The sequence below is a fragment of the Cucurbitaria berberidis genome (assembly GCF_010015615.1).
Source record: "Cucurbitaria berberidis CBS 394.84 unplaced genomic scaffold K460scaffold_3, whole genome shotgun sequence".
Lineage (NCBI taxonomy): Eukaryota > Fungi > Ascomycota > Dothideomycetes > Pleosporales > Cucurbitariaceae > Cucurbitaria > Cucurbitaria berberidis.
This window is the reverse complement of record NW_024468937.1, coordinates 2,965,956-2,992,922: the sequence shown is the minus strand read 5'-3', so window position 1 is coordinate 2,992,922 and position 26,967 is coordinate 2,965,956. Positions and strand designations below refer to the sequence as shown.

The 26,967-nt window shown below is 52.7% G+C and overlaps 10 protein-coding genes across 10 annotated transcripts in view; 5 read left to right on the top strand and 5 right to left on the bottom strand.

Moving 5' to 3' along the window:
• Positions 1-471: 471 nt before the first annotated feature.
• Positions 472-4,184, top strand: K460DRAFT_283732 (ArfGap-domain-containing protein; the record flags this gene model as incomplete). Its single annotated transcript, XM_040928678.1, has 6 exons — positions 472-535; positions 601-734; positions 789-1,190; positions 1,240-1,306; positions 1,355-2,747; positions 2,798-4,184. 6 exons carry the CDS (start codon positions 472-474, stop codon positions 4,182-4,184), a joined length of 3,447 nt encoding a protein of 1,148 aa, XP_040788129.1.
• A 685-nt stretch (positions 4,185-4,869) lies between these two features.
• Positions 4,870-7,547, top strand: K460DRAFT_312110 (eukaryotic translation initiation factor 3 subunit B; the record flags this gene model as incomplete). Its single annotated transcript, XM_040930204.1, has 3 exons — positions 4,870-5,135; positions 5,194-6,745; positions 6,798-7,547. The coding sequence occupies 3 exons, from the start codon at positions 4,870-4,872 to the stop codon at positions 7,206-7,208; spliced, it is 2,229 nt and encodes a 742-aa protein (XP_040788128.1). The 3' UTR covers positions 7,209-7,547.
• K460DRAFT_366429 (C-3 sterol dehydrogenase/C-4 decarboxylase-like protein) lies at positions 7,491-9,070 on the bottom strand. Its single transcript, XM_040933370.1, has 3 exons — positions 8,397-9,070; positions 7,709-8,260; positions 7,491-7,641 (listed from the first exon to the last, which is right to left on the bottom strand). The coding sequence occupies exons 1-3, from the start codon at positions 8,865-8,867 to the stop codon at positions 7,603-7,605; spliced, it is 1,062 nt and encodes a 353-aa protein (XP_040788127.1). The 5' UTR covers positions 8,868-9,070; the 3' UTR covers positions 7,491-7,602.
• Positions 9,071-9,230: 160 nt separating this feature from the next.
• K460DRAFT_337907 (uncharacterized protein) lies at positions 9,231-10,341 on the top strand (the record flags this gene model as incomplete). Its single annotated transcript, XM_040931029.1, has 3 exons — positions 9,231-9,398; positions 9,450-9,529; positions 9,595-10,341. Exons 1-3 carry the CDS (start codon positions 9,377-9,379, stop codon positions 10,339-10,341), a joined length of 849 nt encoding a protein of 282 aa, XP_040788126.1. The 5' UTR covers positions 9,231-9,376.
• Positions 10,342-10,508: 167 nt separating this feature from the next.
• On the bottom strand, positions 10,509-11,797 carry K460DRAFT_355371 (26S protease-like protein regulatory subunit S10b; the record flags this gene model as incomplete). The annotated part of the gene is made up of 3 exons (XM_040931877.1): positions 10,509-10,629; positions 10,680-11,523; positions 11,581-11,797. 3 exons carry the CDS (start codon positions 11,795-11,797, stop codon positions 10,509-10,511), a joined length of 1,182 nt encoding a protein of 393 aa, XP_040788125.1.
• A 353-nt stretch (positions 11,798-12,150) lies between these two features.
• On the top strand, positions 12,151-14,091 carry K460DRAFT_366426 (small nucleolar ribonucleoprotein-like protein complex subunit). The gene has a single exon (XM_040933369.1). It carries the CDS (start codon positions 12,196-12,198, stop codon positions 13,963-13,965), a length of 1,770 nt encoding a protein of 589 aa, XP_040788124.1. The 5' UTR covers positions 12,151-12,195; the 3' UTR covers positions 13,966-14,091.
• Positions 14,092-14,235: 144 nt separating this feature from the next.
• K460DRAFT_366425 (uncharacterized protein) lies at positions 14,236-16,562 on the top strand. Its single transcript, XM_040933368.1, has 3 exons — positions 14,236-14,376; positions 14,431-16,100; positions 16,162-16,562. Exons 1-3 carry the CDS (start codon positions 14,268-14,270, stop codon positions 16,297-16,299), a joined length of 1,917 nt encoding a protein of 638 aa, XP_040788123.1. The 5' UTR covers positions 14,236-14,267; the 3' UTR covers positions 16,300-16,562.
• Positions 16,563-19,202: 2,640 nt separating this feature from the next.
• Positions 19,203-19,415, bottom strand: K460DRAFT_283099 (carbohydrate-binding module family 18 protein; the record flags this gene model as incomplete). The annotated part of the gene is made up of 1 exon (XM_040928625.1): positions 19,203-19,415. A coding segment is annotated over one exon (213 nt), but the record flags the coding sequence as incomplete, so codon positions are not given.
• A 1,934-nt stretch (positions 19,416-21,349) lies between these two features.
• On the bottom strand, positions 21,350-24,430 carry K460DRAFT_281586 (Serine/threonine-protein kinase atg1; the record flags this gene model as incomplete). The annotated part of the gene is made up of 3 exons (XM_040928502.1): positions 21,350-21,495; positions 21,550-24,187; positions 24,281-24,430. The coding sequence occupies 3 exons, from the start codon at positions 24,428-24,430 to the stop codon at positions 21,350-21,352; spliced, it is 2,934 nt and encodes a 977-aa protein (XP_040788121.1).
• Positions 24,431-26,800: 2,370 nt separating this feature from the next.
• The window catches only part of K460DRAFT_376960 (HET-domain-containing protein), a gene marked incomplete at both ends in the record, with an annotated part of 3,088 nt that continues 2,921 nt past the window's right edge, over positions 26,801-26,967 (bottom strand). The window contains one exon of the mRNA XM_040934935.1: positions 26,801-26,944. Coding sequence (XP_040788120.1) covers positions 26,801-26,944 — 144 coding nt within the window. The remainder of the gene's footprint in view (positions 26,945-26,967) is intronic.

The following is a 26,967-nucleotide window of genomic DNA, read 5'->3' as shown; positions in this document are numbered from 1 at the left end:
GATCGACACAGCCCACCCAAGTTGACTTCTCATCTGCATCGCGCGACCGAGGACTGGTTCTTCGATCCGTGGACCCTCCCACACCGCGCCCATCCAGACTGACATTGATTACTCTGCAACACTCCCCGTCTCTCTCCCCGTGTCCTCCCTCAGTGTTAGCCCGTCCAACATTTTAGGGATATACAGAAACATAGCCGGACTCGACCCCGCGCACCTCTAAACATAGCGCTGTTTCGCTACCTACCTCCCCTCCAAAACCGAACCGCGCCCCGGCACCCCATATTAATTAAGCAGCCGCCGACCACCCTGCAGACTAGCAGAGGCTCGCGTCAGACCTTTGAGAGCTGTCTCCCTATCTCGGGGCCAGGCATGCTTCCGCACTCCACCACAACTATCAGCGCCACCTGGGCGACCTGACGAGAGAGTCCCGCATCCCACACCTCCACCAAGCTCGAACAGCTATCCTTGGGCATGGGAGCTGTCAACAGCAAGGCAGGCGAGGCAGGCGCCTTGTATCTGCGCGACCAGACTCGATGTATGTAGTCTCCCCCACGTCTCAATCAGCAATCAGCTTGTGAATCCCCTGCTAACTGGGCAAAGTCTCGGTCGCTTCTCTCAACATCACAAACGCCCGCAATCGCACGCTCCTCAACATCACACCCAATGCTTTCCCCGCGACAAGATACAGCCCAAAGAGAGAATTTGGGGACGATAGTGTGATTGACTACGTTCAGGTACCGTCTCAGAGAAGCCTACACCCGACAGGCAATGCTAAATGTTATTGGTAGGATCCCGAACCATCTACACCCAGCGATGGATCGCCATCATTCCTCATACGCCTTCCCAACGACGAGGAGCTTACCTTCAACTTCACATTCATACTTCGGCAACATCTAGCCGTCCCCAGTATATACAATGTCAACAGCAATTCGAATATTGCTCCCTCGGGCTTGGTCGATACCTTCATCAATGGCCTCACCTTCGTCTTCGCGTCGAGCTCCAGGGAATTGGATAATCTGGTGACGCGCGAGTTTCACGCCAACCCAAACCTGCACAAGAACCCGCAAGTCGAACTTGTCGGTGACTACTCGACGGGCGGGAGCTCTTCTGTGCAATTTCAGTGGTCTTGGAAGTGGACCCCGCCCAAGACCAACGAGAGTCGCGGAGGAGGTTGGCGCACCAGCTGCAGTGTTTGTAGTCTGTCATCTTCATATCCTTTCAATCGCTGACACAGCCAAGTTTGTTGAATACGACCAGCGAGCGCACAAGCTCGAGACATTGGCAGGCTTCAGTTTCTGGGTCCAGAGTACGCCCAAGCCTCTCTACCGAAACGAAACACGGCTAACTCTAGCAGACACTGCGCGCGGTCTTCAGAGCCCTAGCTCTCCATCACCGCGATTAGAGCTACACGTTCCTCCCCGGTTGCGCGTCCCTTCTGCCCAGTCGATAGAATCGCGAGTTAGTGATACGACGGACGAATACAGAGAGTGGGATATCCCTCCAAAGTCACCCATCTTTGAGCCCATACCTGAGAATGCCCTGGGCCTAATACCGACTCAGTCCACGAGTCTCACAAGCGGGAGTTTGCCCGTGAAGCTTGATCTTTCGCGGCCGGGCGAGGATCTGAGCCAAACTGATGATGGTCCCCTCTTTCGAGCCACAATGAAGTCGTTGGAGCAGAAGACGGGGAACATGCGCACAAGGTGGAAGAAGGTTTTAAAGCGAGCCGAATCCGCCATGGAAGCACAAGTGCTGTGCAACAATGCCATGGCCGACTTGATGGACGCGCTGAAAGAGGCCTCATCATCAAATGCCAACGCGGTGCAGCCAGCTATCGATCACTATTTCGATAAGATTGCCAAAGAGATCCTCGCCTACGAGCGATCAAACACAACCAATATCCAGAAGCTCATTATTGATCCAATATACAAGCTATACAACGTCGACATCAAGCAGGCCGAGACCAAGCGGAAAGCTTTCGAGGAAGAGAGTAAAGATTACTACCAGTACCTCGGTCGCTATCTTGGGCAACGGCAAGACTCCCTAAAGGAAAAGAAGAGAGTCGAGACCGACTCCAAATATCAAACAAAAAGACGGAACTTCGAACTGAAACGGTTCGATTATTCCTCCTTCATGCAAGATCTGCATGGTGGAAGGAAGGATCAGGAGGTGCTCTCCCACCTAACGCGATACGCAGATGCGCAAGCGAAATACTACCTGGAAACGGCCAAGAAGGTAGAAACCATGCTCCCGCAGTTGGAGGCACTAAGCACAGAGGTCAAGGAGGCAGATAAAGAGTTTCAAATTCAGAGGACTGAACGCGAAGAGAAAAGAAGGGCATTAGAAAAAACGAACAAGACCTTTGACGAACCACCGTCGGCGATCACAGCTGCATCAGCCGCAAATGGAAGTACTCCCAAAGTGGGCTCTAAGCCAGAGGCGGAACTCCCTGGGCGGAAATCGAGTATCGCCCCCGTGTTCCAAACCACCATCAGTCCGCCACAGTCATCATCCAGCATTCCCACTGTAACCTCTCCGCAAAGCCCAGAGATGAGCAAAACCAATCTAGCAACCCTAAGTCTACAGCCAGACAAGTTCAAAGGGTTTAGAGACTTGGAAGAGAAGGACCTCGCCGCGATGGCAGAGGCTGGTTCGGGGACACATCGCAAAGAAGGCCTTCTTTGGGCGTTGAGCAGACCAGGCAGTCATGTGGATCCAAAAGGTCTGAATAAGCAGGCCTGGCACAAGTACGTTGAATATGCACATCGCAACGAAAGTAATCGCTGACTTGAGGAAGATTCTGGATTGTGCTAGATCAAGGCAAGCTTTCAGAATACACAAACTGGAAGCAGAGTCTCGAGCTTCACATGGAGCCTATTGATCTTCGTATGGCCTCTGTCAGGGAAGCACGCGGTGCAGATCGTCGATTTTGCTTCGAGGTTATTACACCTCAGTACACACGCGTGTATCAAGCGACGAATGAAGATGATATGAAGTCATGGATACACGCCGTCAACAATGCTCTTCAAACCGCTGTAGAGTCTACGGGCAAACACGATAGGCCATCGACCGAATCGCTGCCAGGATCCAAAACCCGGGATATTGCGTCAGTCCTTACTGGCAAGAGTCCTTCGCTTTCCAGCCACCGCAACAACTACACGTCCAAACCACCGGCTCGACATGCCACGGTTGGCGACAGGCCTGGAGGCTATCGGAGAGAAGAGTCTCTCGGAGACGAAGGCAAACTGCTCCGGCAAGTGCGAGATGCGGAGCCTAGCAACAAGGTGTGCGCAGATTGCGGTTCTGAGATCAAAGTTGATTGGGTGTCTATCAATCTTGGTATCGTCATCTGCATCGAGTGTAGTGGCATTCATCGATCGCTCGGTACCCATATCACAAAAGTCCGCTCCTTAACTTTGGACGTCACATCGTTCACGCCGGACATTGTCGAAATACTACTCAAGATCGGCAACCGCATCAGTAATATGATTTGGGAAGCTAGACTGGATCCGAGTCTCAAGCCTGGACCAATGTCAACTCGCGAGCAGAGACTGCATTTTATCACCTCAAAGTACAGCGACCGAGCATATGTAGCTCCCATATCCCCTGCGATGTCGCACTATGCGACTCCTGAAGAGACGCTACTGGCTTCGGTGAAGAAGAACGACATTGGGAATGTTCTCTATGCGTTGGCTTTGCGTGCCAATCCCAACGCTCGTGACCGCTCCAGAGACACTCACGTAGTATTCCTTGCACTCGCCGCAGCTGACCCGGCATCTCCTTCTGCGTCCGTATCCCCAGCCGGATCGCCAGGTCCTGGGTCTCGACCAAGCACGGCGCAACCTATACGGAAACCCTTCTCTGTTGCCGAGTTGCTCCTGCAGAATGGCGCAGACCTACCTCCGCTACCGGCACCCATCCCACTCAGCCATTCAGCACGCTCGTATCTCGATTTCAAAACAGACCAGCGGGCAGGTAAGCGGGTGGCCCCCCTGGTAGGCAGTCAACCGAATCCCAGCGGCGACACACTGCCGGCACTCCCTTACATCATGGCTGGCAATGGTAGTACTCCGGCCGAGCGAGCGAGAGAAAGAGATGCACGACTGCAGAAGCGCGTCTCAGCAGGTGGAAGGTTGGTGAAGTCACCCAACTTTGATATATCAGATGGTAAGCGCGGCTCATAGACTTAGCCGACGCTTACGATTCTTTTTTGCTTCTAGTTTATACCTTCCCTGGGCAGCGTGCGGCATCGTGCGTTGGGCGTCAACGGGTTGATACAGATGATGGGTACATGGGCGTTGTATGGGAGACGAGAGACGAGAGACGAAAGAGAACTACGCATCTACTTTGATTGGATTGGGTTGTGAAGGCCAGGTGTTGTTTATGACTGCCTTGGATACGAGGCTTTCCCTTCGCTGTACGACTTTTCCGGCGGACGAGACAATGGCATGACTTGGCGCGTTTGTTTGCAGCGACGGGCTGTTTCAAAGGTTTTTGCGTCACAGGACTCATGACTAGGAGAGTTTCATTCCTGTCGCCTCTGAGTCACTTTCGACGATGACAATAGTTGTAATGAGTAATGGCAGAGTCAAGGCAGTTGCCATGCGATCAGTTAATCATGTGTCTCATAGTACCGTTTATAGTGGCACTTACCTTGATCAGACCCGAGTCATAGCTTGCTACAGAGCGATCCGATTTTGGAGCGCCTATGCTGAGTCACATCACTGTTGGTTGTTGTGGTTGCGAGGAAAGGTCACGTCACGTGTCTCCCCCACTAGCGCGGGACCGGCAGCACTTTGGTTCAAAATTACCGCCAAAGTTTCGCAAAAAAGCCCCGCCGTCGCGCAGCACATCACCCACCACACAATCATGGCGCCTTCATACGATAACCTGCCCGAAGGCAGCGACGACGAGTTTGACGAGTCTCAAATTGACTTTGCCGACATCGAAGAACAGTTCCAGGTGCGCCTGGACGAGGGGCTCGACGCGTTTGTCGTCATTGACGGCCTGCCTGTTGTGCCCGAGGACAGCAAGGGCAAGCTGGTCAAGTTTGTGCTGAGGAAGCTGAATAGTGTGGGGAGAGTCAAGGATGATGGTGTGCATATGCCCGTTGGAGAGAGCGGCAAGACGGAGGGGTACGTGACCTGGCTGTGCATGGAAAGTGGGAGAGCTGCACAACTAACAGCGACATAGCTATGCCTTTGTCGAATACAGCGCGCCCGCCGAGGCAGTCGCAGCCGTCAAGCAGCTCAATGGATCACCCCTTGACAAGAAGCACATCATGGCCGTAAACAAGCTCACCGACATCGACCGCTATGGCAAGGAAGGCCGCATCGACGAGGAATACCACGCGCCGGAGATCGCGCCCTTTGAGCAGAAGGAGCACTTGCGATGGTGGCTCGGAGACCCGGACAGTCGTGACCAGATGGCCATGTACCGTGGCGAGAAGGTCGGCGTCTTCTGGAACGAGAAGGAAGACCAGCCGGAGCCCGTTGTGGACCGTGAGAACTGGACCGAGTCCTTCATACAATGGTCGCCTCAAGGAACCTATCTCACCTCGATGCACGCCCAGGGTGTACAGCTATGGGGCGGCAAGGCATGGAGCAGGCAGAAGCGATTCGCACATCCAGGCGTCAACCTGGTCGATTTCTCGCCGAGTGAACAGTATCTCACTACCTGGTCGCATCGCCCACTACAAGTCGACGAGAACCACCCGGTCCCCTCCCTCTCTCTGGAAGACGATGGCAAGAACTACATCATCTGGGACGTCGCGACCGGCAAGCCTCTGCGCTCCTTCGCTACCATTGACGTTCCCGGCGGTGTGGACGCCGAAACGGGCCAGCCTATCAAGAAGAAGCTCCAGTGGCCGACATTCAAGTGGTCGTCCGACGACAAGTACGTTGCCCGCATGACCCAGGGCCAGTCCATCTCCATCTACGAGCTACCCAGAATGAACCTTCTCGAGAAGTCTTCTATCAAAATCGAGGGTGTCATGGACTTCGAATGGGCCCCCGCCACACCTCGGAGAGACGGTATCAAGGCATACGAGCAGCTGTTGTGCTACTGGACACCTGAGCTGGGCAGCAATCCCGCAAAGGTGGGCCTTATGTCCATTCCATCCAAAGAGATCGTCCGTACCCGAAACCTTTTCAACGTCTCCGATGCGAAGCTACACTGGCAATCAGAGGCCGCCTATGTCTGCGTTAAGGTCGACCGTCACTCCAAGTCCAAGAAGTCTCTCGCCACAAACCTCGAGATCTTCCGTGTCCGCGAAAAGGGCGTGCCTGTTGAGGTCGTCGATTCAATCAAGGATACCGTCATCAATTTCGCCTGGGAACCCAAGGGTAACCGCTTCGTGCTTATCACAACTGGCGAAGTCATTGCCAACGCCGCAGTTGGTCCCAAGACAGCTGTTTCTTTCTTCGCCCCCGAGAAGCTCAAGGGTGGTGCACCAGGTAACTTCCGTCACATCCGCACTGTCGACAAGAAGAACAGCAACGCCATCTACTGGTCGCCCAAGGGCCGTTTCGTTGTCATTGCTGCCCTGCAGTCGCAACAGTCCTTCGAACTCGAGTTCTGGGATCTCAGCTTCGATAAGCCAAAGGAGGAGTCTGAGAAGGGCGAGAAAGAGCTCAACGCCAATCTGCAGCTTATGGACACCGCTGAGCACTATGGAGTCACTGACATCGAGTGGGACCCTACCGGTCGCTATGTCGCGACCGTTGCGAGTGCTTTCCGCCACCGCGTAAGTGCCTTGCAGACTATGTTACATGTAACACCTACTAACATCCCAACAGATGGAGAACGGTTACCATCTCTACGATTTCAAGGGAACTCTCCTTCGCGAAGATGCCATCGAGGGCTTCAAGCAACTTCTCTGGCGACCTCGCCCGGCCACTCTCCTCTCCAAGGAAGAGCAGGCCGAGATCCGCAAGAACCTGCGCAACTACTCCAAGGTCTTCGACGAGCAGGATGTCGCCAAGAGGAGCTCTGCCGATAAGGCTGTTGTTGAGGCGCGTCGCGAGATGCTCGAGGAGTGGCACATTTGGCGCGAGGAGGTTCTACAGAGGCTGCGTGATGAAGGTGCGGATTTGGAGCTGAAGGCAGAGCATGGAGAGACACCGGGACAGGCCGAGGATGGGCACCAGGAGGAGATTGAGGAGATTGTCGAGGAGATTATCGAGGAGAATGAGGAGGTTGTAGGTTAGGTAGCTGGAGGGAGAAGTGTGAATTATATCCAGCATCTAGCGAATGGAGACGTATGATAGCGATGATCTTTACTTCTCTACACATTTGCAAATGCCGAGACGTCAAAATTTTACTTCGCCCTTTGGCATCTTTCAGCAGTCAAGAACCCTACGTTGGAGACTGAGGCGATTTTTCAGGTGGACTAGCGTTCAGAGTCCCCATTTCAAATCATTATCCGTCTAGTTGAGGAAAAGAGTTGAGAGATATGTTTTTGATAGTGATACGGACGGTGAACTAGAAAAGGAGAGAGATGTTTGTATCATTCGATTATCTTATATACTAGCCTTCGGGATTACTGCTCTTTGTCAAGGGGGCATCATTATCATGATTTCGCTCTACCCTTGGGTGTCCATGTTACCTCTTGCTCCGCTGACTGATCTTTTTCTGGTAATGCTTGACAGCGTTAGTCAAGCAACTCTCTCGGTGAAGTTCCTCGCAAGCTAGCTTTAGAAGAACTTACCTGACAGCTTATCTTGAGTCCCTCTTCCAGGCTCACTCTCGGCTTATACCCCAATATCTGTCTTGCCTTGGAGATACTAACGTACCGCTCTCGACACCCGTCACTTACCATTCCTCTACTCAGTAGTACACCCTCCGTCCCGCTCAGCCAGCTCGTCCACTCCGCAGCGTACCCCATCCACCACGCCAGCGTCTCTGGAATCCTCATCTGAAACTTTGGAACGTGCCCGAATTCCTTCCAAACCGCTATGCACAAATCTCTCGCCGTGACGGGCTCCCCGTTGGTGATGAACATGGCCTCTCCCGCAGCAGTTTGAGAATTGATCAGATTGGCCACTGCGAGCACGTGCGCGTCGGCGACGTTGTCGACGTAGACGAAGTCCTGGAGATTGGTGCCTGTGCCCAGGATGAAAGGGGTTTGGCCTGCTGCTATGCAAGAGTGTATGGTTGGGATGCATGCTGCGTCGTTGGGACCGAATATGGGTGCTGAGCGGAGGGCGCAGGTTGCGAAGTCGTGGGTGTTTGCTGAGAGGACGAGCTCTTCTGCGATGGCCTGGATATGTGTGAGATTTGTGCCAGGATTGAAGGGATATATAGAAATGAGATCATAGAGAATGACGTGTGAGGGTATTCAGAAGGATTTGAGGAGAATATGGTTGGGAATTAGATGGTTTAGAGGGAATAAGTACCTTGCTCAATCCGTAGCTCGTATGTGCCCTTCCCGTCGGCCATTCCTCATCCACACTCCTAAAGTCCTTGTCCAACTCATCAAGCACCACGGTAATACTGCTCGTATACACAAACCCCTTTGCGCCGCACTCTTTGGCTGCTTGCAAGACATTCCTCGTGCCCTCAACATTGACCCTGAACACGGGCTCTTTACCCTTCATAGAGTAGCGCCGCATACCAAGGGGATACACACCAACAGTGTGAATCACAACAGCAGGCCGAGCTTCGCTGAACACTTTCTGCAAAGCTTCTGCATCCAGGACGTTCGCCCGAACATAGCGGACATCATTGGCGAAGGTTGTGCTGCCCAGCGAGGGCGGGTTGATGTCGATAACTGTGACTTCGAATCTTTTCGTCTCGAGCAGCGCTGAGACGACGGCTGTTCCTAAGAAACCGCAGCCCCCGGTGATCAGGACACGGATTTGCTCCATTGATGAAATATTGAGAGAGTAGTATGTGGTGAGGTAGATGATTATTCGATCACAGGACGATGGATGGCGGCTTATCTGCTTCTCCGCGCATTTTTGTCCGGTCTCGTGAAATGGGTTGTTGCTGCAATTTGGAGGTTTTCACAGAGAAATCGTGCCCAAGTGCCGAAATAATATTTCCGCATATCAGACATAGAAAGTGGAGGGTGAGAGGGGGTAGAGTATGAGGGGGAAAGTCGAGGTTGACACTTGCCTAATCGAGCCGAGACTTCCTTTCCGAGTTCTACATCAGAACAACCATGACCTACTCTCAATACGCATACTCCCAGTTACCTTTTGTGCGAAACTGCTGTGGGGTGATTAAGGCTGCGATTTTGATAACTATCTTGAAGCCCGAGTTCACATGACAATGCTGCCATCATACATCTAGATGGTTCAAAGATTTTTTCCAACGTTTTTGAATAAGAAATCATCCTTTCAACTCCAACAAAATCCCTCCCATCAACGCCACAATGAAACTTAACGAAAATGATGGTAATCACTCCCCACGCTCCTCCTCAACACCAATCACTAAAAATCGCCTAGCAATCATCACCCCCCGCGTCCTCCTAGTCCCCTACTCCTCGCATCACGTGCCCGCGTACCACGAATGGATGCAAGATGAGGTATGTACACGAACGCTTGAATGTTCCTCTATACTAAAGAATATGGATGTTGATAAACATATCAGGACCTACAAAAGCTCACTGCATCTGAACCGCTTAGTCTGGCGGAAGAATATGAAATGCAGCGTTCGTGGCGCGAGGACGCTGATAAATTGACGTTTATCGTGTGTACGGCGCCGTCAGATGGCTCTACAAACACACATCCGGATACAGCAGCGCAGAGAGCAGACAACACCGAGCAAAGGAGAAAAAGTACGACTACGCTTACACCTGGCCACCACGACGCGCCACAACACATGATCGGCGACGTCAATCTCTTCCTCTACTCAGACGCCGACTCGGACTCCGACGAAGAAGACGCGTCAAAACAGGACCAGCAGCAGAAGAAACAGCTGCATCAGCATCCCAAACCCCTCATCGGCGAACTCGAAATCATGATCGCGCGGGCCGATGCGCGGGGCAAAGGTCTCGCATGCGAAACACTCCGCGCATTTATCTGGTACATTACCACCTCTCTGTCTGCTATTCTGGCCGAGTACGATGCTTCTGCTTCTTCCTCCAGCGGCGGGGGTATTGGGGATCAGGTGCACGGGAGTGGGAGCCGGCTAAAGTATCTACGTGTTAAGATTGACAAGGAGAATTTCCGCAGTATCAGGTTGTTTGAGCGGGTGGGGTTTACGAGGACAAGCGAAGAGGCGAATTACTTTGGGGAAGTGGAGTTGAGGGTGCCAGTTGTGGAGGGGAGGGTGGTGGATGTGGAGAAGAAGATTGGGGGAGACGGAGTAGTGGAGAAGGTAGGGTATGGAGTATGAGACAAGCGAGAAGATGTGGCATTGTCAAAAAGTGAGGATGGATGCAGGAAATCTTCTTTTCTGCTACCAATATGTCATATTATCGTACATGACGGTCACGTTCCGCTCTGTCATGCATAGCCAGCATTAGGCTCTGACCGACTTCAAAGAGTTCAAACAAGATGAATCTACAACTTCTGGTACTCAAGCTTGCCCTCCAGCTTCTTCGACTCGGCCATTTTCCGCACCGCCTTGTTGAAGTCGTCTTGGTTGATAGAGTCTCGGTAGTCTTTGATGGCGAACAGACCGCTGCATTATGTTAGCTTTATAGATTATGTAGGAAGTAAGATTTGACGTACGCTTCGGTGACGACATTTCGCAGATCAGCACCGTTGAAGCCATCGCTCATCTTGACTATGCTCTCAAAGTCGATCTCACCATCGGTCACGACGCTGGCAGAATGAATCTTCATAATCTCGAGTCGGCCGACCTCGTTTGGCAGGGGAATTTCGAGCTTGCGGTCAAGACGTCCAGCACGGAGAAGGGCAGGATCGAGGGTATCCGGTCGATTTGTAGCCATAATAATCTTGGTCTGTCCGAGGTAGTCGAAGCCGTCTAGCTGGTTCAGCAGCTCCATTAATGTACGCTGAATCTCTCGATCTGCCGATGTACCCTCAGAGAATCTTCGTCCACCGATAGCGTCAATCTCGTCCATGAAGATGATACATGGCTCATGCTCCTTTGCGTACCCGAACATCTCGCGAATGAGACGCGCCGACTCTCCGATGTACTTGTCGACGATAGCTGAAGAGACGACCTTGAGAAAGTTTGTCTCGAGACTGCTCGCCACGGCTCGCGCTAGCAGCGTCTTTCCGGTTCCTGGTGGCCCGTATAGCAGTACGCCCTTGGGGGGCTTGATGCCTACTCGCAGGAACAGCTCGGGGTTTTTTAGGGGGAGTTCGATGACCTCTCGCAGCTCTCGAATCTGCTCGTTCAGACCGCCGATACCGCCGAAGCTGACTTGGCCAGGATCCTCCAACGACATGTTGTAGACGAGCGGGTCGACTTCGCGGGGCAGCATGCGCATTATGGTGAGGGTCGTCATATCTAGTGCGACGCGAGTGCCTTGCTTCAGCTTCGCCTTGTCGACCTTGGATCTGCAACCGACTACATATCGCGGACCTGACGATGCCTTGACGATGACTGCGGATTGTCAGTGGATCCTGTGCACATGTGGGCAGTTTAAATTAGGTCACGTACATCTCTCCTCGTCCAGCTGCTTCAGGACCTCTCCTATTATCTGACCCACACTCTGTAGCGCCTTGATATTGTCCTCTGATACGTCAAAGTCATGCTGCAGGCCCTTGATATCTAACCGCAGCGACTTCAGCTTTGCCTCCCATTCTCTTGACTCGAGCAGCTTCGACTTGTAGCCCTCAAGGGCGTGCTCGCGCTCGGGATCGCTGCTGCCGCTCATGGTGATAGACTGTGCGTCGTGTCGTATGTGGTCGGGTGTGATGTGCGAGAGGCGAGCTCAGGCTGCGGCGGTTATGCGTAAACACTAGGGTTTGTTTGTGCGGCGGTGCGTCAAGAGGGCGGGTGATATCAGGGTTTGACGGGCGTCTCGTACTTCCACGCGAGGGAGAGGCGACAGACAGAGAGAGATGGGGGTGGGGGTGAGATATACGGAAGCTGCTCCTTCACTGGGGTGTGGATATGATGGAGCTCTGAGGAAGGTGCACGGGCGCCAAGCAATTCCGCGGGTCGCAGGTGCGTGCTGGGCCTGTCGGCGCCAGAAAAAAAGTTCGCCGATCAATTTTCTGAGGAGCCATCGAGTGCGACAGCTTTGCCTTTGACCTTTCCCGACGTACAGCAATGTCCTCCTCCTTCTTCACGACCCCGGCCTCGCAGCGGAAAAGAAAAAGGACAGACGGCAGCTCAAATGTCCCCAAACGGCGGAACACGGACACGAATGGCCCACGCGAAGAGTCGATAAGTGGGAGCGATATCTCAGACGACGATCGCGGCGATGTATTCGACGAGGCCAACGACGACTCAGATACTTCAGAAGACGAGGCCGAGACGGCAGCGGAAAAGCGACTCAGACTCGCAGAGCGCTACCTCGAGAACATCCGCAACGAGGTCGAAGATGAGGTGGGCTTCGATGCAGAGCAAATCGACAAGGACCTCATAGCCGAAAGGCTCAAGGAAGACGTGGCAGAGACAAAGGGCAAGATTTACAGATCAATCGCAGCCGAGCTGGACTTTGAAGCGGCATCACACGTTTGTGGATATTCAGGCCTGCAAAAGTCAACCACCGGCTGTGCAGTGAAGTTACCGCATGCCTGGACCATCAGCAAAGACCTTGTCGTGGAGAAGTGGGAGATCGCGGACCCAAAAGCATACGCCGCAGACAACGACCGGCCTTCTAACGTCACGCCGCGCAGGACACCCAAGAGGCTCTTCTGGCGGAAAGGCAACAAGAACAAAAAGGGCGATAGGGCCTACTTGGGCCATACGGGCGAGATCATATCCATCGCCATTTCAGACTCCGGGAAATACCTGGCGACGGGCGACAAGCACGCCCGGTTGATCATCTGGGACGCCGATACCCTCACCCCGCGCCATTTGTTCACTCGGCACCGAGACGCAGTCATGTCATTATCCTTCAGAAGGGGCACCGAGCAGCTCTTCTCCGGGGGTGCAGATCGTGCTGTCATTGTCTGGAGTGCACCAGAATCAGCATATATTGAGACTTTGGTCGGACATCAGGATGTTGTCGTAGGTGTTGCGGGTGGACTGGAGCTTAATCAAGAGATTTGTGTCAGTGTGGGCGCGCGAGATCGTACGGCACGATTGTGGAGGGTTGTCGAGGAGAATCAGCTCGTCTTCCAAGGTGGTGGCACTGCGCGACAGAAGGGCATGGATAAGCTACGCAAGGGTCGGTTTGGTAAAAATGTTGAAGACGCAGATAAAGCCAAGGACGACCAGGTGAACGGTGTCGACGGCGACGACGATCCACCAATCGCATATGCAGAAGGCTCGATCGACTGCGTGGCGCTTCTCGATGCAAGCTTGTTTGTGACAGCATCGGACAATGGCGCATTATCACTATGGTCTGTCAACAGGAAGAAGCCGCTATTCACATACCCCCTTACCCATGGTCGCGATCCGCGCCTTACGCCCGAACAGATGTCTGCAAATCACGACGCGGCAACATCAGTAAAGCCAGGACCAAGGTTACCCCGATATGTCACCGCGCTCACCACCGTACCTTTCGCCGACCTCATTCTGACAGCGAGCTGGGATGGCTGGATACGAGCATGGAAAATTGGGCCTGAGAAGCGTACCATTGAGTCAGTAGGCAAGGTTGGGCGAGTGCCTGTGGCGGATGAAGGAACTTTAAACGGAGATGGCACGGAGGATGCAGTACTCATTCGAGGCATAGTGAATGGTCTGTCAGTCCAGGAGCGGGGAGACAGAGGCAAGGATGGACTTTGTATAGTTGCGGCTGTGGGCAGAGAACCTAGGCTAGCAAGGTGGATGTCAGGAAAAGTAAAGAACGGAATCTACGTCTTCGAGGTACCCCGGAAAGTTCTCACGAACGGGACGGCTGATGAGTCGGACGCAGAGGAAGAGGGTTAAATGGAGTGCATTAGCATCAGTTAGGAGTCTGGCATTTAGATACCAATACCATGTCCGGCATCTATTTCAACTTTTATTTTACCTTGAGCACGAAAGTGGCTACAAAGTAAAAAGCAAAGTGTCGAGACGTTGAATCTACTCGTTCGCTATCAAGTGGATGTCTTGTGAACGCATTCCCGACGAAGACTCCAGAAGGGCACGTGACCGCGCGCTTCGTTCGCCGGACGCCTAAAGAAGTTCGACTTTCTTTGCCGTATCGAAGTAACGACACACTAACACAACACTACGTCTCTATTTCGGCTATGGCTTCTAATGGATCAGAATCGCCTACGAAGGCAAAACGTTCTCGCGCAGAAATGGAAGCAGACGACCGCGTAGCAGCGAAAGACTCTTCAGCACAAGCTCATCATGGTAATGCTCCGTACAAGCTCCCTCGCGCAAACTCTCTAACACTGTGTACCATAGACGACACATCTTCCGATGACGATGACTTCGGCCCTGCGCTCCCCTCGTCTGCGCCCAAAAAGAAGAAGCGCAGACTCCCATACGAGAAGCTCTACGTTGCGGCACTACCAAGCGCTACACGATACGTCAAATCGCTCATGCACCGAGAGCAATTGTGCTTCACCACCCTCACACCGCACACCGACTTTCTAATAACCAGCTCGATTGATGGCGTGGTCAAGTTCTGGAAGAAAGACTTTGGTGGCATAGAGTTTGTCAAAGAATTCCGGGCGCACAATGGCGAGATACGATCAGTGAGCGTGAGCGCCGATGGACGCAGTTTCGCAACCGCGGGATCGGATAACACAGTCAAAATATTCGATGTTGTCACATTTGATCTGCTGGCTATGCTGAGCCTCGAGTACAGTCCCAAGGCAGTTTGCTGGTTGCATGGACGGGGCGCAAGTTTCCCACAATTGGCTATCAGTTCAGAAGAGAACGGCTGGATACGGATATACGATGGTAGAGGAGAGAATTTGGAGCCGCTTCAGACATTGAAGAGCGTGCACAGGGCACCAGTGAGCTTGATGGCGTACAACAGCGAGTTTGACTGTGTTGTTAGCGTGGATCAAGGCGGCATGGTCGAGTACTGGCGACCGAGCGGAAACTACGACAAGCCAGACAACGTATGGTCTCTGAAGAGTTCGACAAATCTTTTCGAGTTCAAAAAGTCAAAATGCGTGCCAGCGTCTATTACAATATCGCCCACGGGGAAGCAATTCGCGACATTGTCTTTCCCGGACAGAAAGATCCGAATCTTCGACTTTGCGACAGGAAAGCTCTATCGCACGTATGATGAATCAATCGAGACCATAAACTCGATGCAGCAAGCCGGCACCGCAGTGCAGCATCTAGAAGACATGGAGTTCGGGCGAAAAATAGGTATCGAAAGGGAGCTTGATCAACCCTCGATACATGCCCGTATGAATGTCATCTTTGACGAGACCAGCAACTTCATTCTCTACGGCAGCATGTACGGCATCAAGGTAATCAATACACTCACCAACAAACTCGTCAAACTCTACGGCCAAGAAGAGTCTTTCCGGCCTCTCTGGCTATGCCTCTATCAAGGCCAACCCGAAAAGAAAGGCGTGGTAACCGTCGAAATGGCGGCCAGCGAGAACCCTCTGCTGCAGGAAGCCGAAGCACGAGACGCTATGCTGGTATCTACTGGCTCAGGGAAAGTCCGCTTCTACATGTATACCAACGACTCGACTGCCTCCAAGTCCGACCGCGACGTGCAAAACGAAAAACCGCGCAACACCAACGCAAACCAAAAGAAAGACGAAAAAGCCCTCGCAGCAACGGGCACCACGGCCATCCTCCACACCACCTACGGCGACATCACTGTCCGCCTGTTCCCTGATGCCGCACCCAAAGCCGTCGAGAATTTCGTCACACATGCACGCAATGCATACTACAACAACATCATCTTCCACCGCGTGATCCGCAAGTTCATGATTCAGACGGGTGATCCTCTAGGCGATGGCACGGGCGGCGAGAGTATTTGGGGCAGAGAGTTCGAGGATGAATTTTCGAATCTGAAGCATGACAAGGCGTATACGGTCAGCATGGCTAACGCAGGTCCAAACTCGAATGGAAGTCAATTCTTTATCACGACAGAGAAGACGGTACGTCATGATTTCTTGATGGTGAAATGTGATTGAGGGTGATTTACTAACTGAGCGGCAGCCTTGGCTTGACAATAAGCACACTATCTTCGGACGAGCAATAGCAGGCATGGACGTGGTGCATAAGATTGAGAACACCAAGGTGTACAAGGAGAAACCGGAAGAAGACATTAAGATCATTAGCATCTCCATATCGTAGATCGAATCGATCGGAGGGTGTGAGTTCGTGAGATGCGCTCAAGTAGTGGTATCGGATTCCAGCCAAGCCTTCAAATGTTATTACAAGTTACAACAGTCCCGAACTCGCCAAAACGTCAAGTTCTCTGCGACCGCTCGGTGGCTTTGAACAAGATGTTGTGGCGGTTGAAGAAATTTCTATTCTTCTTTCCAAAGATATCTGACTTGAAATTTACACATTCGAAGTGTTCGCGCACAAATCGCGACCTGGACACTCCCAACAGCAATGAAGAAATCTTTGACGCTTCCTACCTTGACGAGTCTGTCGAAGCTGTTGGACGTCAAACCAAACGAGATTAGATTCTTGAAGACAAGAAGACAAGTAGAGCCTTCGATAGACATATCGTTTGCTTGCATTAGCCAACCAGCACCCACTCTACCACAGTGCCTCATAAAAGTAGACTGTTGGGGATGAAACTTACGATACAACGCGCTCCACACAGCATCACCCACCATACCCTTGGCTACGAGCCCAAAGAAGAAACCCGAACCGAGGAAAACGCCGATGAAGGCGCTCGGCTCCATGTATCCTGAATTCGAGTGCATTCGTTAAAATAAATGTAAGAGTGTTACGGGATAAGATGGTCGTATCATATACTGTGTCTCCCAACAGTGACGAGGGGAAAGCTGTTTAGCATAGAGGAACCTCAGCTATTTGTCGGGGGATGGATGCGCACGGGGGAGGACTGCGGGCGCTATGGAGTCTTCTGGACCCAGTCGAACGGGGCTGGATTTGTCGATCTGGATGGAGTTCGTGGAGGTTTGTGGAGATGGTACTTTACCGAATCAAGATGGAATATATGCACCGGCGTCCGGGTACCAATGTGCTTTATAGAATGGTGGATCATCGGAAGAGTAGTGATCAAGAGGGGATAGAGGATATCTACGCTTTCTTATGATTAGTTGCACATTGATCCCCTGAAGGCATTGCCAGTTCACGGCTGAGCGACTCCGTCAGGGAACATAATCAGCATAGGAAGCCTTATATGGCGTCAATCTAGAAGAGTATTATCATTACGGTATATTAAATACATAGAGTGATAGAGTACGCCATTGCTAACGTTTTGAAATCTACTTCGACATTACAATCCTAACCAACTCAGTCTATCAGACAACGATAGTAATCCTAGGTGGCGCGACAGAGCTAGATGAGGAAGGTGTTCCAGCCCGCGAGCTAGGGGTAGTAGAGGGTGTCGGCGATGCGGCCCTGGCTGGTGACGACGATGAGGGCGTTACACGTGGCGATCGAGAAGGCGAAGGCGTTCGGGAAGAGCTGGGGGTGGCCGACGACGACGGGGAAGGCGATGGCGTGCGGGACGCACTTGAGGAAGACGAAGTCGCTGATCGAGACACTGTGGAGCTTGGAGAAGCATTGGAAGACGGTGTCGATGATCGGGACGCGGTTGAAGTGCGGGAAACACTGCTAGAAGAGACCGTCGGTGAGCGGGCAGGTGTCCTGACTCGCGATGCACTCGAGGAGGAGACAGTTGAAGATCGAGAGACACTGGAAGACGAGGCTGAAGTTGATCGAGATGCGCTGGAGGAAGCGACAGTGGACGATCGAGATGCACTAGAAGAGGACATCGTCGTTGATCGCGACGCACTGCTAGAGGCAGATGAAGATCCGGAGGCCGACGAGGTACGAGAAACACTGCTAGAAGAAACAGCTGAAGATTGAGATGCTGTAGAGGATTGAGATGCTGTAGAGGATTGAGAAGCGCTGCTAGAAGACAGTGTTGATGATCGAGATACAGAGCTGGAGAGAACTGTCGATGACGAGGAAGCGCTGCTGGTAGCCGACGATGATTGGGAAGATGAGACTGTCGACGAACGAGAGACACTGCTAAATAGCACAGACGACGATTGAGATACCGACGATGAGCCAGAAGCGCCTGAGGAGGAGACTGTCGAGGGTTGGGAGACACTGCTCGAAGGAGTGGGCGATGGGCTTCCCACTGGTGTGCGAGATGCTGTCAATGACAAACTCGATGATCGGGAGACACTGCTAGAAGAACGGGTCGATGAGCGTGAAGCGCTCCTAGTGGGCGAAGATGAGCGAGATGTAGTCCTAGTCGACACAGACGACGCTCGGGATGCGGAGGCAGTACGAGAGGCCCTAGATGTGGAACGTCTCGAAGACGAACTTCTCACGCGCGTTGACGACGCAGAGGATGATCGAGAGGCGCTGCTTGAAGAAACAGTCGAAGACAAAGACGCAGACGAGGTACCGGGAACGCTGCTGGAAGGAGTCGGAGATGGGCTCCTTACTGGCGAGCTGGATGGTGTCGAAGATACAGACGAGGACGACTGCCCAATGCTGCTGGAAGATGCAGGAGATGACCGAGAGGCACTGCTAGATGACACAAACACTGAAGACGACGATGCAGACGAAGTTTGAGAAACGCTGCTAACAGGATTTGGCGATGGGCTCCTCACAGGTGAGCTAGACGGCGTGGAAGAAACCCCACTTGAAGACGAAGAAATCCCAGCAGAGGAAGACGAAGCCGTAATCGAAGATGAACGTGTGGCAGTTGAAAGGGTCGATGCAACAGACGAGCTGGAAGACCTCACTGCCGCCGACGAGGACGAAGATGTAGTTCCAGAGCAAGTGCCAAAGGCCGAATTGCACCCCGTACCGCAGTACTTGGAGCTAGATCCACACCAACCAAACTGACTGCAGCAGTTTCCTATCAAAAAAGTTAGTTTCAGCAACACTACAAGCACAAAAGGAACCTCCATCTCATCGTATGAATGGGGATTCGGGATCAGATCTGACGTACCGAAAGCAGAGTTCGAACAGGTATACCCCTTGTCTCCACCACACGACCCATCAGGCGACTCGTCGCCCTTGGCCGGCGGTGCAGAATTACACGTGCCAAAGCCAGACTGGCATCCCTCTGTGCAGTGTGCAGCCGTGGAGCCACACCAATTGTGCTGACTACAGCACGAGCCGAAGGAAGAGCCGGCGCAAGTGAGGCCGCCAAAGGAAGCGCCGCAGTGGCCGGAGGTACTGATGGATTGGGCGTTTGCGAGGAGGGCAGTGAGGCTTGTGAGGGAGAGGAGGATGAGGGAACGCATGTTGAGTGAAGAGGGGGGGACTGTAGTACTAGCGTAGAGGTGTAGTATAGTGTTATTATGGGATGTGATTAAATGAATGAGTAAGAACGAGTGTGATGGTCCTGGAAGGTAGGACACGCAAGTAACGACTGAATGACTGACTGACGCAGAAACGAGTGGACGTCCGTAAAAGGAGAGCGAGTGACTTCTCTCTCTCGAGCGAAGGGACAAGAAGGAAGATATACCCACCCACATACCTACTGAATCAACACACATGCCAAGCATACAACTCAGACCCTATCTCTTCTCCCCCCTTCGGTATCCCCGGTTCGGGACTCAGTCACTGAGCAGCAGCTAGAGTATGGGGAGATTGCTATGGGCGCGCGCGCACTGCCATGCGGCGAACAACGTCGAAAAAGCCACAGAACCCACATCTAGCAACGACACTGAGTATCGAAGAAACAAAAAACGGGGGCTCTACAAGCGAGTCTCGTCGGAACATACAAGGGACTGCCTGGCTTTCCGTATGCTTTGCTCAAACTCAGCTCAGCCCCAATTCAGCCCAGTTCCACTGAAATTCAGCCCACCACTCAGACGATAAAGTAGTCAACGGAAGCTCCCAATTCGTATTATGAGGCTGAAAATACTCCCTACCTTTCCTTTCCTTTCCTTTTTCAAGAGATGGAATATCGCACCTTTTCCTTTCCCAAGGGGGGTGGAATCGCCAATCTACACCATCCATCGCCCGGGAAGCTATCGCGAGCTATGCCCTCCACCTACCTAGCCCTGTAGTGGTCTGAGTGTAGATCGGCGGTTCCTGCATACGCGATTCACGCCGTCGCTACACCGTACCATGGAGGCGTACCGAGGGTCCACGAGATGTGACGGGATGCACGCACGCGCTATAATATAGGCGTGAGCGTGGGAAGTCTGGCCCTGATGTGGCGCATTGACAACTCCGCGCACTTGTCCGCGTAGATTGAGAAATCTGCGTACTGGATGTGCCGTGCGGCGTTAACGCGGTTCAGCTAGGTGGAGAGTAGTATTGTGTAGAGCGTGGAGGCTGGCTGGGTGGACCTGCGCAAGCGGAGCTTTTGTGAGCCGTGGTTTCGTACGATTAGTTGAGTAGTCTAAGGGGGTTAGATACATGCTTTCTTACTAAGGGCGTGGTATAGTCTATTGCTCAGAACATGCATATACATCGTTCAGGTACATCAACTGTCCCAAACAGCCTGTCGTAGACAAGAATGCATTTGCGTGTTGTAGGTTGTGGAGGCGGAGTCCGTCTTCAGCCCTAGGACGCGAGGATCGCTGAGATACAGCCTAGCGCTCCTACTAGACTAATGTTTACGCGAAAAGGCCCGTTCAAACTCTCCAAAGTTTAATTGTATTTATCGATAACAACAACGTATCTGGAAAGGTGGAAATTGCGGTGGTCATCGATGTGAGAAGAGCCCTTGTAGATTACCAAATGATAAGCGAACCGCAATCGAAGAACGCCTGTATTTGCTATGGTAATAATACGATGTTATTCAATCTTAAGTACGCCGATCCACGAGGTATACTTCCCCCTAGCTGCTCTCGATCATCCAAATCCATCTTCTGCGTCGGGTGCGAGTCTAAGCTGCTCATGGAACTATGACAAAAACAACCGAAGCCCAAATTCCTCGAACAACGCCAGCCCCGATAAATCATCCCGAGCCCAAAGGGAAACACCATGAAATGAAATGCCTGAAGCCCATGGCGCGCCGTGGTATCATATGCAGGTGATGCGTGCGCCAAAGTCCCCGAGTATTGGCGCCTATATATCAGGCTGAGCTGAGACTAGTCAATAAAAAAAAACTCAAACGCAACAATGAGAAGAGAGGCGTGGGATCCTAGACGCCTCCTCACCCGGAACAAAACGCCGAAAAAATGCAATGCTGAATGTTGGTAAATATATCTTGACGGACTGATCACCTCGCAGTCCCTTGAGACGATGGTGAACCGCGACTTGCGGGATGCGGCGCAGGCGCGCTGGTGATTGAACCGCGCTTCTGCGTCTTCTGGTGCTCGAGCTTCTTCTTAAGCATCCGATGTCGACTTCGCATTTGCTCGAGAACTGTCACATATTAGCCTCCACTCTGTCATACATGTTTAAGATGAGGCGACTTACGCTTCTGAATGGACTGCCGATCCTCGCCATCTAGTCCATTGATCTCTTCACCGTCAAGCTTGTTGCAACTGCTCGACTCATCCTCGTCCTCAAGAATTGCTTCGAGCATGACAATGGCAGTCCAGTAATTGATGTCGCAGTTTGGCAAATTGAGGCCGGTGAGCTCGTCCACAGCGGCCTGTCTACTCATCTCAAGTGCTCGATCGTACATGAGTTTCTCCGCCGTAACGCCGGTGGTGAGAAGAATGTTTTCAGCGGATCCAACCGTTGTCGCAGAGCCCGATGCAGCTGACAAGTTCTGAGGGTGGCTTGGATGATCAGAGGGAAGTTGTTGTCGAGCTAGCTTGAGCTTGCGAGCCACAATCTCTGACTTGACGCAGCATTCGTTAAACCGGTCTCGAATCCATGTTACGACTTGACTCAGTCGATTGGCGTTGGTAGTTGCGCGAGATACCGCGTCAGGGGATGCACTCCCTCGTCGGTTTCGGTTCCAGTAGCTTCCGGCAGCATCCATGGCCTTGTTCAGCATAGCCAGGGACTTGACGTACAGGACAAGTGCTTCCTCAGAGATAATCAAGATCGTCTCCGGCGTCAGATCGTCATCATCCTCGTCATCTTCGATGACATCGCTGCTCTGTTTCCTTGCGACCCCGGTAGGCCCAATGCCTAAGCCTTGGTCACTCGGCGCGAGGGGGACCAGCTGCCTGTACTTGACCTCTGCGAAGCCGTAGATAACATGACTCAGTTGTGCCAGCTCTTCGATCTTCTTCACCACGGTTGAATCCTCGTCTTTACTGGTCGTCTTTCCACCATCACCCACAAGTAGCAGACTGCTTTGCGCGGTAGGATATGTAGGAAACGCAGCATACCCTTGAGGTGGCGACAGGCCTTTTATCACGGGCGGCGAGAGCCCAAGACCTCGAATGTTGACCATATTCATGGCTTTCGACAGGGCGGACGTGGCGCTTTCAAAGCTAGGACGGTACTGTCGTCGACGCTCGTAGGAACCAGTCCGGTGATGCGTGAGAGCTGGCTTTTGCTGTATTTGGATGGCTTTCGAGGGCACTGTCGCGCCCGTTGTGGAAGTTGGGGATCCTTGAGTTGTTGATCGCCGCTTCATTGCGCTTTCTCGATTGATCATCCGATCCCGCTGCGTTTGTGGACTGGCAGCAATCTCGTCTGCCAAGGCGTCAATCTCCACACGACGTTTCTCGACGAACACAAAACCTTCGTCCAAAGCGTTATCTTGTGCAGCCCGTTCTGCTGCATCTTTCATCGCATTCGCTTCTGCCCTTTGCGGTGTTCGCTCGCGGCCAAGGTGTTCTTTGAGTCCTGAAGGTGCTAGGGCTTGATCATCTCGAGAGAATCTGCGTCTATGGCCAATGGCAGTGGGGGCTGCAGGTTGATCCTGCAACGTCGTTGTACGGCCAGGCGCAGTCAGAGCATTCGTAAGGGTCGGACGCCGCTGCTCGCGCTGAGGAACATGCTCCTCGATCGGCTCGATTGGCGTGTTGCTTGCTCGTTGTGGATAACCAGGTCGTGGTGGAGTGCTTGAAAAATGCCCAGATACAGGCCGAGAGGTCGGTCGTGATGGGGGAGTTGTCCCAAGACCTGTCCTGTCTCTGGGTGATCGCGAATAAGGGCTTTCCGAAGCGCGCCGACTCATCTCGACGGGCATCTTCTGAATTCGCTTTGGGGGCTCCTCGACGGGCGGCTCCAGTTCAGAGGCCTGCATCGCTTGTGGTAAATCTTCAGCAACAAGGTCTGGGATATCTTCGCGAATCACTGGGTCTGAAAAGAAGCCATCGTAGGACATGCGCTCGGTGGGTTTCCGCTTCAACAATGCACGGATGAGGTTCTTCATGGCCCTACTGCAGATGATACCTTCTGGAAAACGAATATGATCTTTGCGCTCTTCGATCTTCCGGAGCAACTCGACATGATTGTTCGCTCTAAATGGCGGGCGAGCGCACATCATCTCGAACAGCACAGTCCCGACGGACCACAGATCGGCCTTTGCATCATACTTTTCGTATCGCAGGATTTCCGGTGCCATGTAGAGCGGGGAGCCGCAGAGAGTTTCAGCTAGGGAAGTCGACGGCAGGACCCTAGCGAAGCCGAAATCAGCGACCTTGAGCATTGGCAGCGATTCGATGCCAGTAGAGGGAATCAGCGAGTTCGCATCGGCAGCCAAGGGCATACGTTCCAGCGTCCCACTTTGCGAGTAGTACAGAGATGACGGATTCAGCAGGAGGTTTTGGGGCTTCAAGTCACGATGGATGTAGTTCTTGGACCTCAGAAATTCCAGAGCGCTGGCCATTTGTTTGGCAAAGTGCCTCACGATTACTTCATTCAGGCCGCCGACGGCGGGGTTCGGATATTTCTCGATCATACGCTGGGTCTGCGGGTGATTGACGAGGTCTCCACGTTTCTTTATAAAGGCCGACAAGTCTCCTAGCTCACAGAACTCCATGATGATGTGCATGCGCGATGGTGTTTCCTGGCAGTCGATGAGCGAGACTATGTGTGGATGATGCAGGCTTTTGAGGATGGAGATCTCGGAGACGAGGTTGTCTTTGAGCTTCTTGTTCAGCTTGTTCATGTTGACAGACTTGATGGCGACAGATTGGCGTTTTTCCTAGGGGGACAATAACGTTAGCAGCCATTTCACTGAAACTTGTTGAGGCTGTGGGGAAAGCGACTCGTCTGAGAGCAGATGGAAGGCACCTACAATGTGGATCCCCCGGTAGACCTCCGCAAAGCTCCCCTTTCCAATATGATCCATACGCTTGAACTTGCCGATGATCTGTTCTGGAGCAGTAGACGAAGACGGCGACGCACCCGCCCGGCGCGCGGCGTACGGGTTCGAAGGTGTTGCCATGTTGACGGCGCTGGCTGGCCGGCCTGGCTTAGTGGTCCCCCTCTAGTTATGGGTGCCCAGTATTCAGCTACGAGCGAAGGTGCGGGTAGAGTGTGGCGGTAAGAGCGTTGCCCATGGGATGTCGTGGGCAGAGAGCAGGGTAGGTCGAGGGTGTGTACGCTGGGATGCTGGGAGGGTGCTAGGCGACGAGGAGGCGGACAAGGATGCGGTACAGGCTAACGAGCTACTGTAATGTTACGTCGTAGAGTACAAGTCGAGGAAAGCGGACAGGTGGGCGTGGGTGTGGGTGTAATGGTATAATGCAGGCTGGAGCTGGCGCCTTCGAGGCGTGGCTGCGGTAGGTAGGTATCGATAGTGACTGGATGCAAGGTGACGGCTATGGATGGGGGACGAGGCGGCCCGGAGAAGCAACGGAGAGGATTAACGGCGCAAGGGTGAAAGAAGAAGGATTACGCAGAATAGGCAGAGAGGGAAGGGAAGCAAGAGGAGAAGAGGAGAGACGAGCTGCGAGCGCGAGCGCAGTTGTCAGGCTTGAGAGAGGTCGATGGACCAGTCAGTCATGGAGGGAGAGGGTTAGCGTGGCCCGGGCTCACAGCTGATAGACTGATAAGGCGACGCGTGCAGGCTCCCAAGTCAAGTCAAGTACCTCGCACCATTCAGTCACCATGCAGTCTGCGCCGATGAAAGAAGCTTGGGCTTGGGGGGTGGCAGTGAATGTTGGATGGATGATGAACAGTTGCACGCTTTCAACGTGTTTCTGCCTTTGCATAGTCCTCGCGCTACTTGCCGGCCTCGTCCCGTGGCGCCCCTCACGAGTATGTTGTAGACAAGTGCAAGCTCGTCATGTGCCCGGACTGGATGACGCCCTCGCACGCCATTCGCCCTTTGCCAGGTACTCTTGCACCATAGCATAGCATACATCTCCATCGTCGTCTAGGCCCACGTCTACGCGACTATAGGACCAGCGTAGCAGATGCCGTACAGGTGCATATGCGCAACACGCCAGCCTGCCTCGCGCGGGTTGCTGGATCCAGCGAAGCGCCTGGTGCGCGTCTGCCAATCGCCCTCAGGCTGTTATCGTCGGGGAGTCTGTCCGCTCCCAGCGCCGTGCTTGTTGCGTTCTTTGATACGACGAATGCTTTCGACCCCTCACCCAACATGACAATCTCGGTGATCATAACCTCTGCCGGATCATCCTGGATACACCAGACCAGCTATCCGCAGTGGCTTGTACTATAGCCCAAAGGGGAATGGTATCCAGTTCGGGCCATCCCTGTTCCGCCGTTGAAGCCTGGGGGACGACTTATGACGTTATCTCAGCATTTGCAAGCAGGGCTTTGTCTGAGAGTTGCTTTGAAACACACAGTGGCGGTACCAGCAGGTACTCGCACGAGTTCTGCGGCGCGTAAAGCTACATCGGCATGTGGTTGGCAGCAGGCAGTGCATGTCTTATTAGAGTCTCGCGCCAAGACCGAGTGACTTGATCGTGAGTACACTTCTTAGTCAACATCTATTGGTTTCGCTTCACCGTAGGAGGGACCGTCTCGCTATAACCAGAACACTTGTAGAGAACTGATTTAGCAAGGCGGTATAACGAACTGCCAGTCGATGCTGCGGAAGATCATAATGCGTAACGCTAATTGATTTTTCTAACAAGACTCCTTGATAATGATATGTCAAGTTGAACTAACGAAATAGAGGGGATAGAGAAGGTCACTAAGGGAATTACTACATATCTCTACCGCACTGTTTACACTCAATGTTAACAGTTTCTGACGCAACAATATACTAGTGTGCATCCTCACAATTTGTCCACTTCACACAGAGCCGCCGTTAGATTTACAACCCAGAATCCAACTAATCCAAATCAGGTAGTCACTGGCAAGCACATACTGCACTATCATGCTCTCAGCCTGTGACAACTAGGCACCAAACGCCTATAAGCCATAGGAAGCCATCTGCACTCTCTCACACATAGCTTCTATTTTCTACACATGCGCGAATTTTACCCCACACCGTACTAGCTTTTGTCTCTCTTAAGAAGGTTTCCCGCATAGTCTTACATTTCTTACATCCTACCCTTAGCACCTCAATATCAACTACCCAGTCCTTGAGGTATCGGCGATCCTTATTGCAGTTTCTATTTCCCTGCTCAAAGTCAACTAAAAGAGCTCCACAAATCCCAACGACAGCTCTTCTAGTTCGATTCACTTTGCCACACTACCATCAAATCTAGCCTTCCCACGCATTGTTTTCAAAGACTTTTCAAACGACAGGTAACGGTGTAGTAGTATCTAAACTTTTACCGTCTCGACTTCTGAATAGAACATGGATAACTTGCTACCGAAGGGTTTGTTGAAGACTTAATACTTATACCGAGGCTGAGTCGACTTTCAGCTCCGCACACATTTCTTCGAGCACCTCGATCGATATCAGCCGCGAAGGATGATCGGCTCGAAGGGTCCGCGCTTTAATATCCACAACATACTCTAGTAGCGCTACTGCCTTCTTAACCTGCCCATCTGCTCTATATGCGC

Excerpts from the sequence above, each read along its gene's own strand:
- K460DRAFT_366429 (XM_040933370.1), bottom strand. The coding sequence starts at position 8,867 with ATGGAGCAAATCCGTGTCCTGATCACCGGGGGCTGCGGTTTCTTAGGA. Across the intron at positions 8,261-8,396 it reads CGAGCTACGGATTGAGCAAG|GCCATCGCAGAAGAGCTCGT; the intron begins GTACTTATTCCC and ends ACACATATCCAG. Across the intron at positions 7,642-7,708 it reads GACTCAAGATAAGCTGTCAG|CATTACCAGAAAAAGATCAG; the intron begins GTAAGTTCTTCT and ends AACGCTGTCAAG.
- K460DRAFT_366425 (XM_040933368.1), top strand. The coding sequence starts at position 14,268 with ATGGCTTCTAATGGATCAGAATCGCCTACGAAGGCAAAACGTTCTCGC. Across the intron at positions 14,377-14,430 it reads TTCAGCACAAGCTCATCATG|ACGACACATCTTCCGATGAC; the intron begins GTAATGCTCCGT and ends TGTGTACCATAG. Across the intron at positions 16,101-16,161 it reads TTATCACGACAGAGAAGACG|CCTTGGCTTGACAATAAGCA; the intron begins GTACGTCATGAT and ends ACTGAGCGGCAG.
- K460DRAFT_366426 (XM_040933369.1), top strand. The coding sequence starts at position 12,196 with ATGTCCTCCTCCTTCTTCACGACCCCGGCCTCGCAGCGGAAAAGAAAA.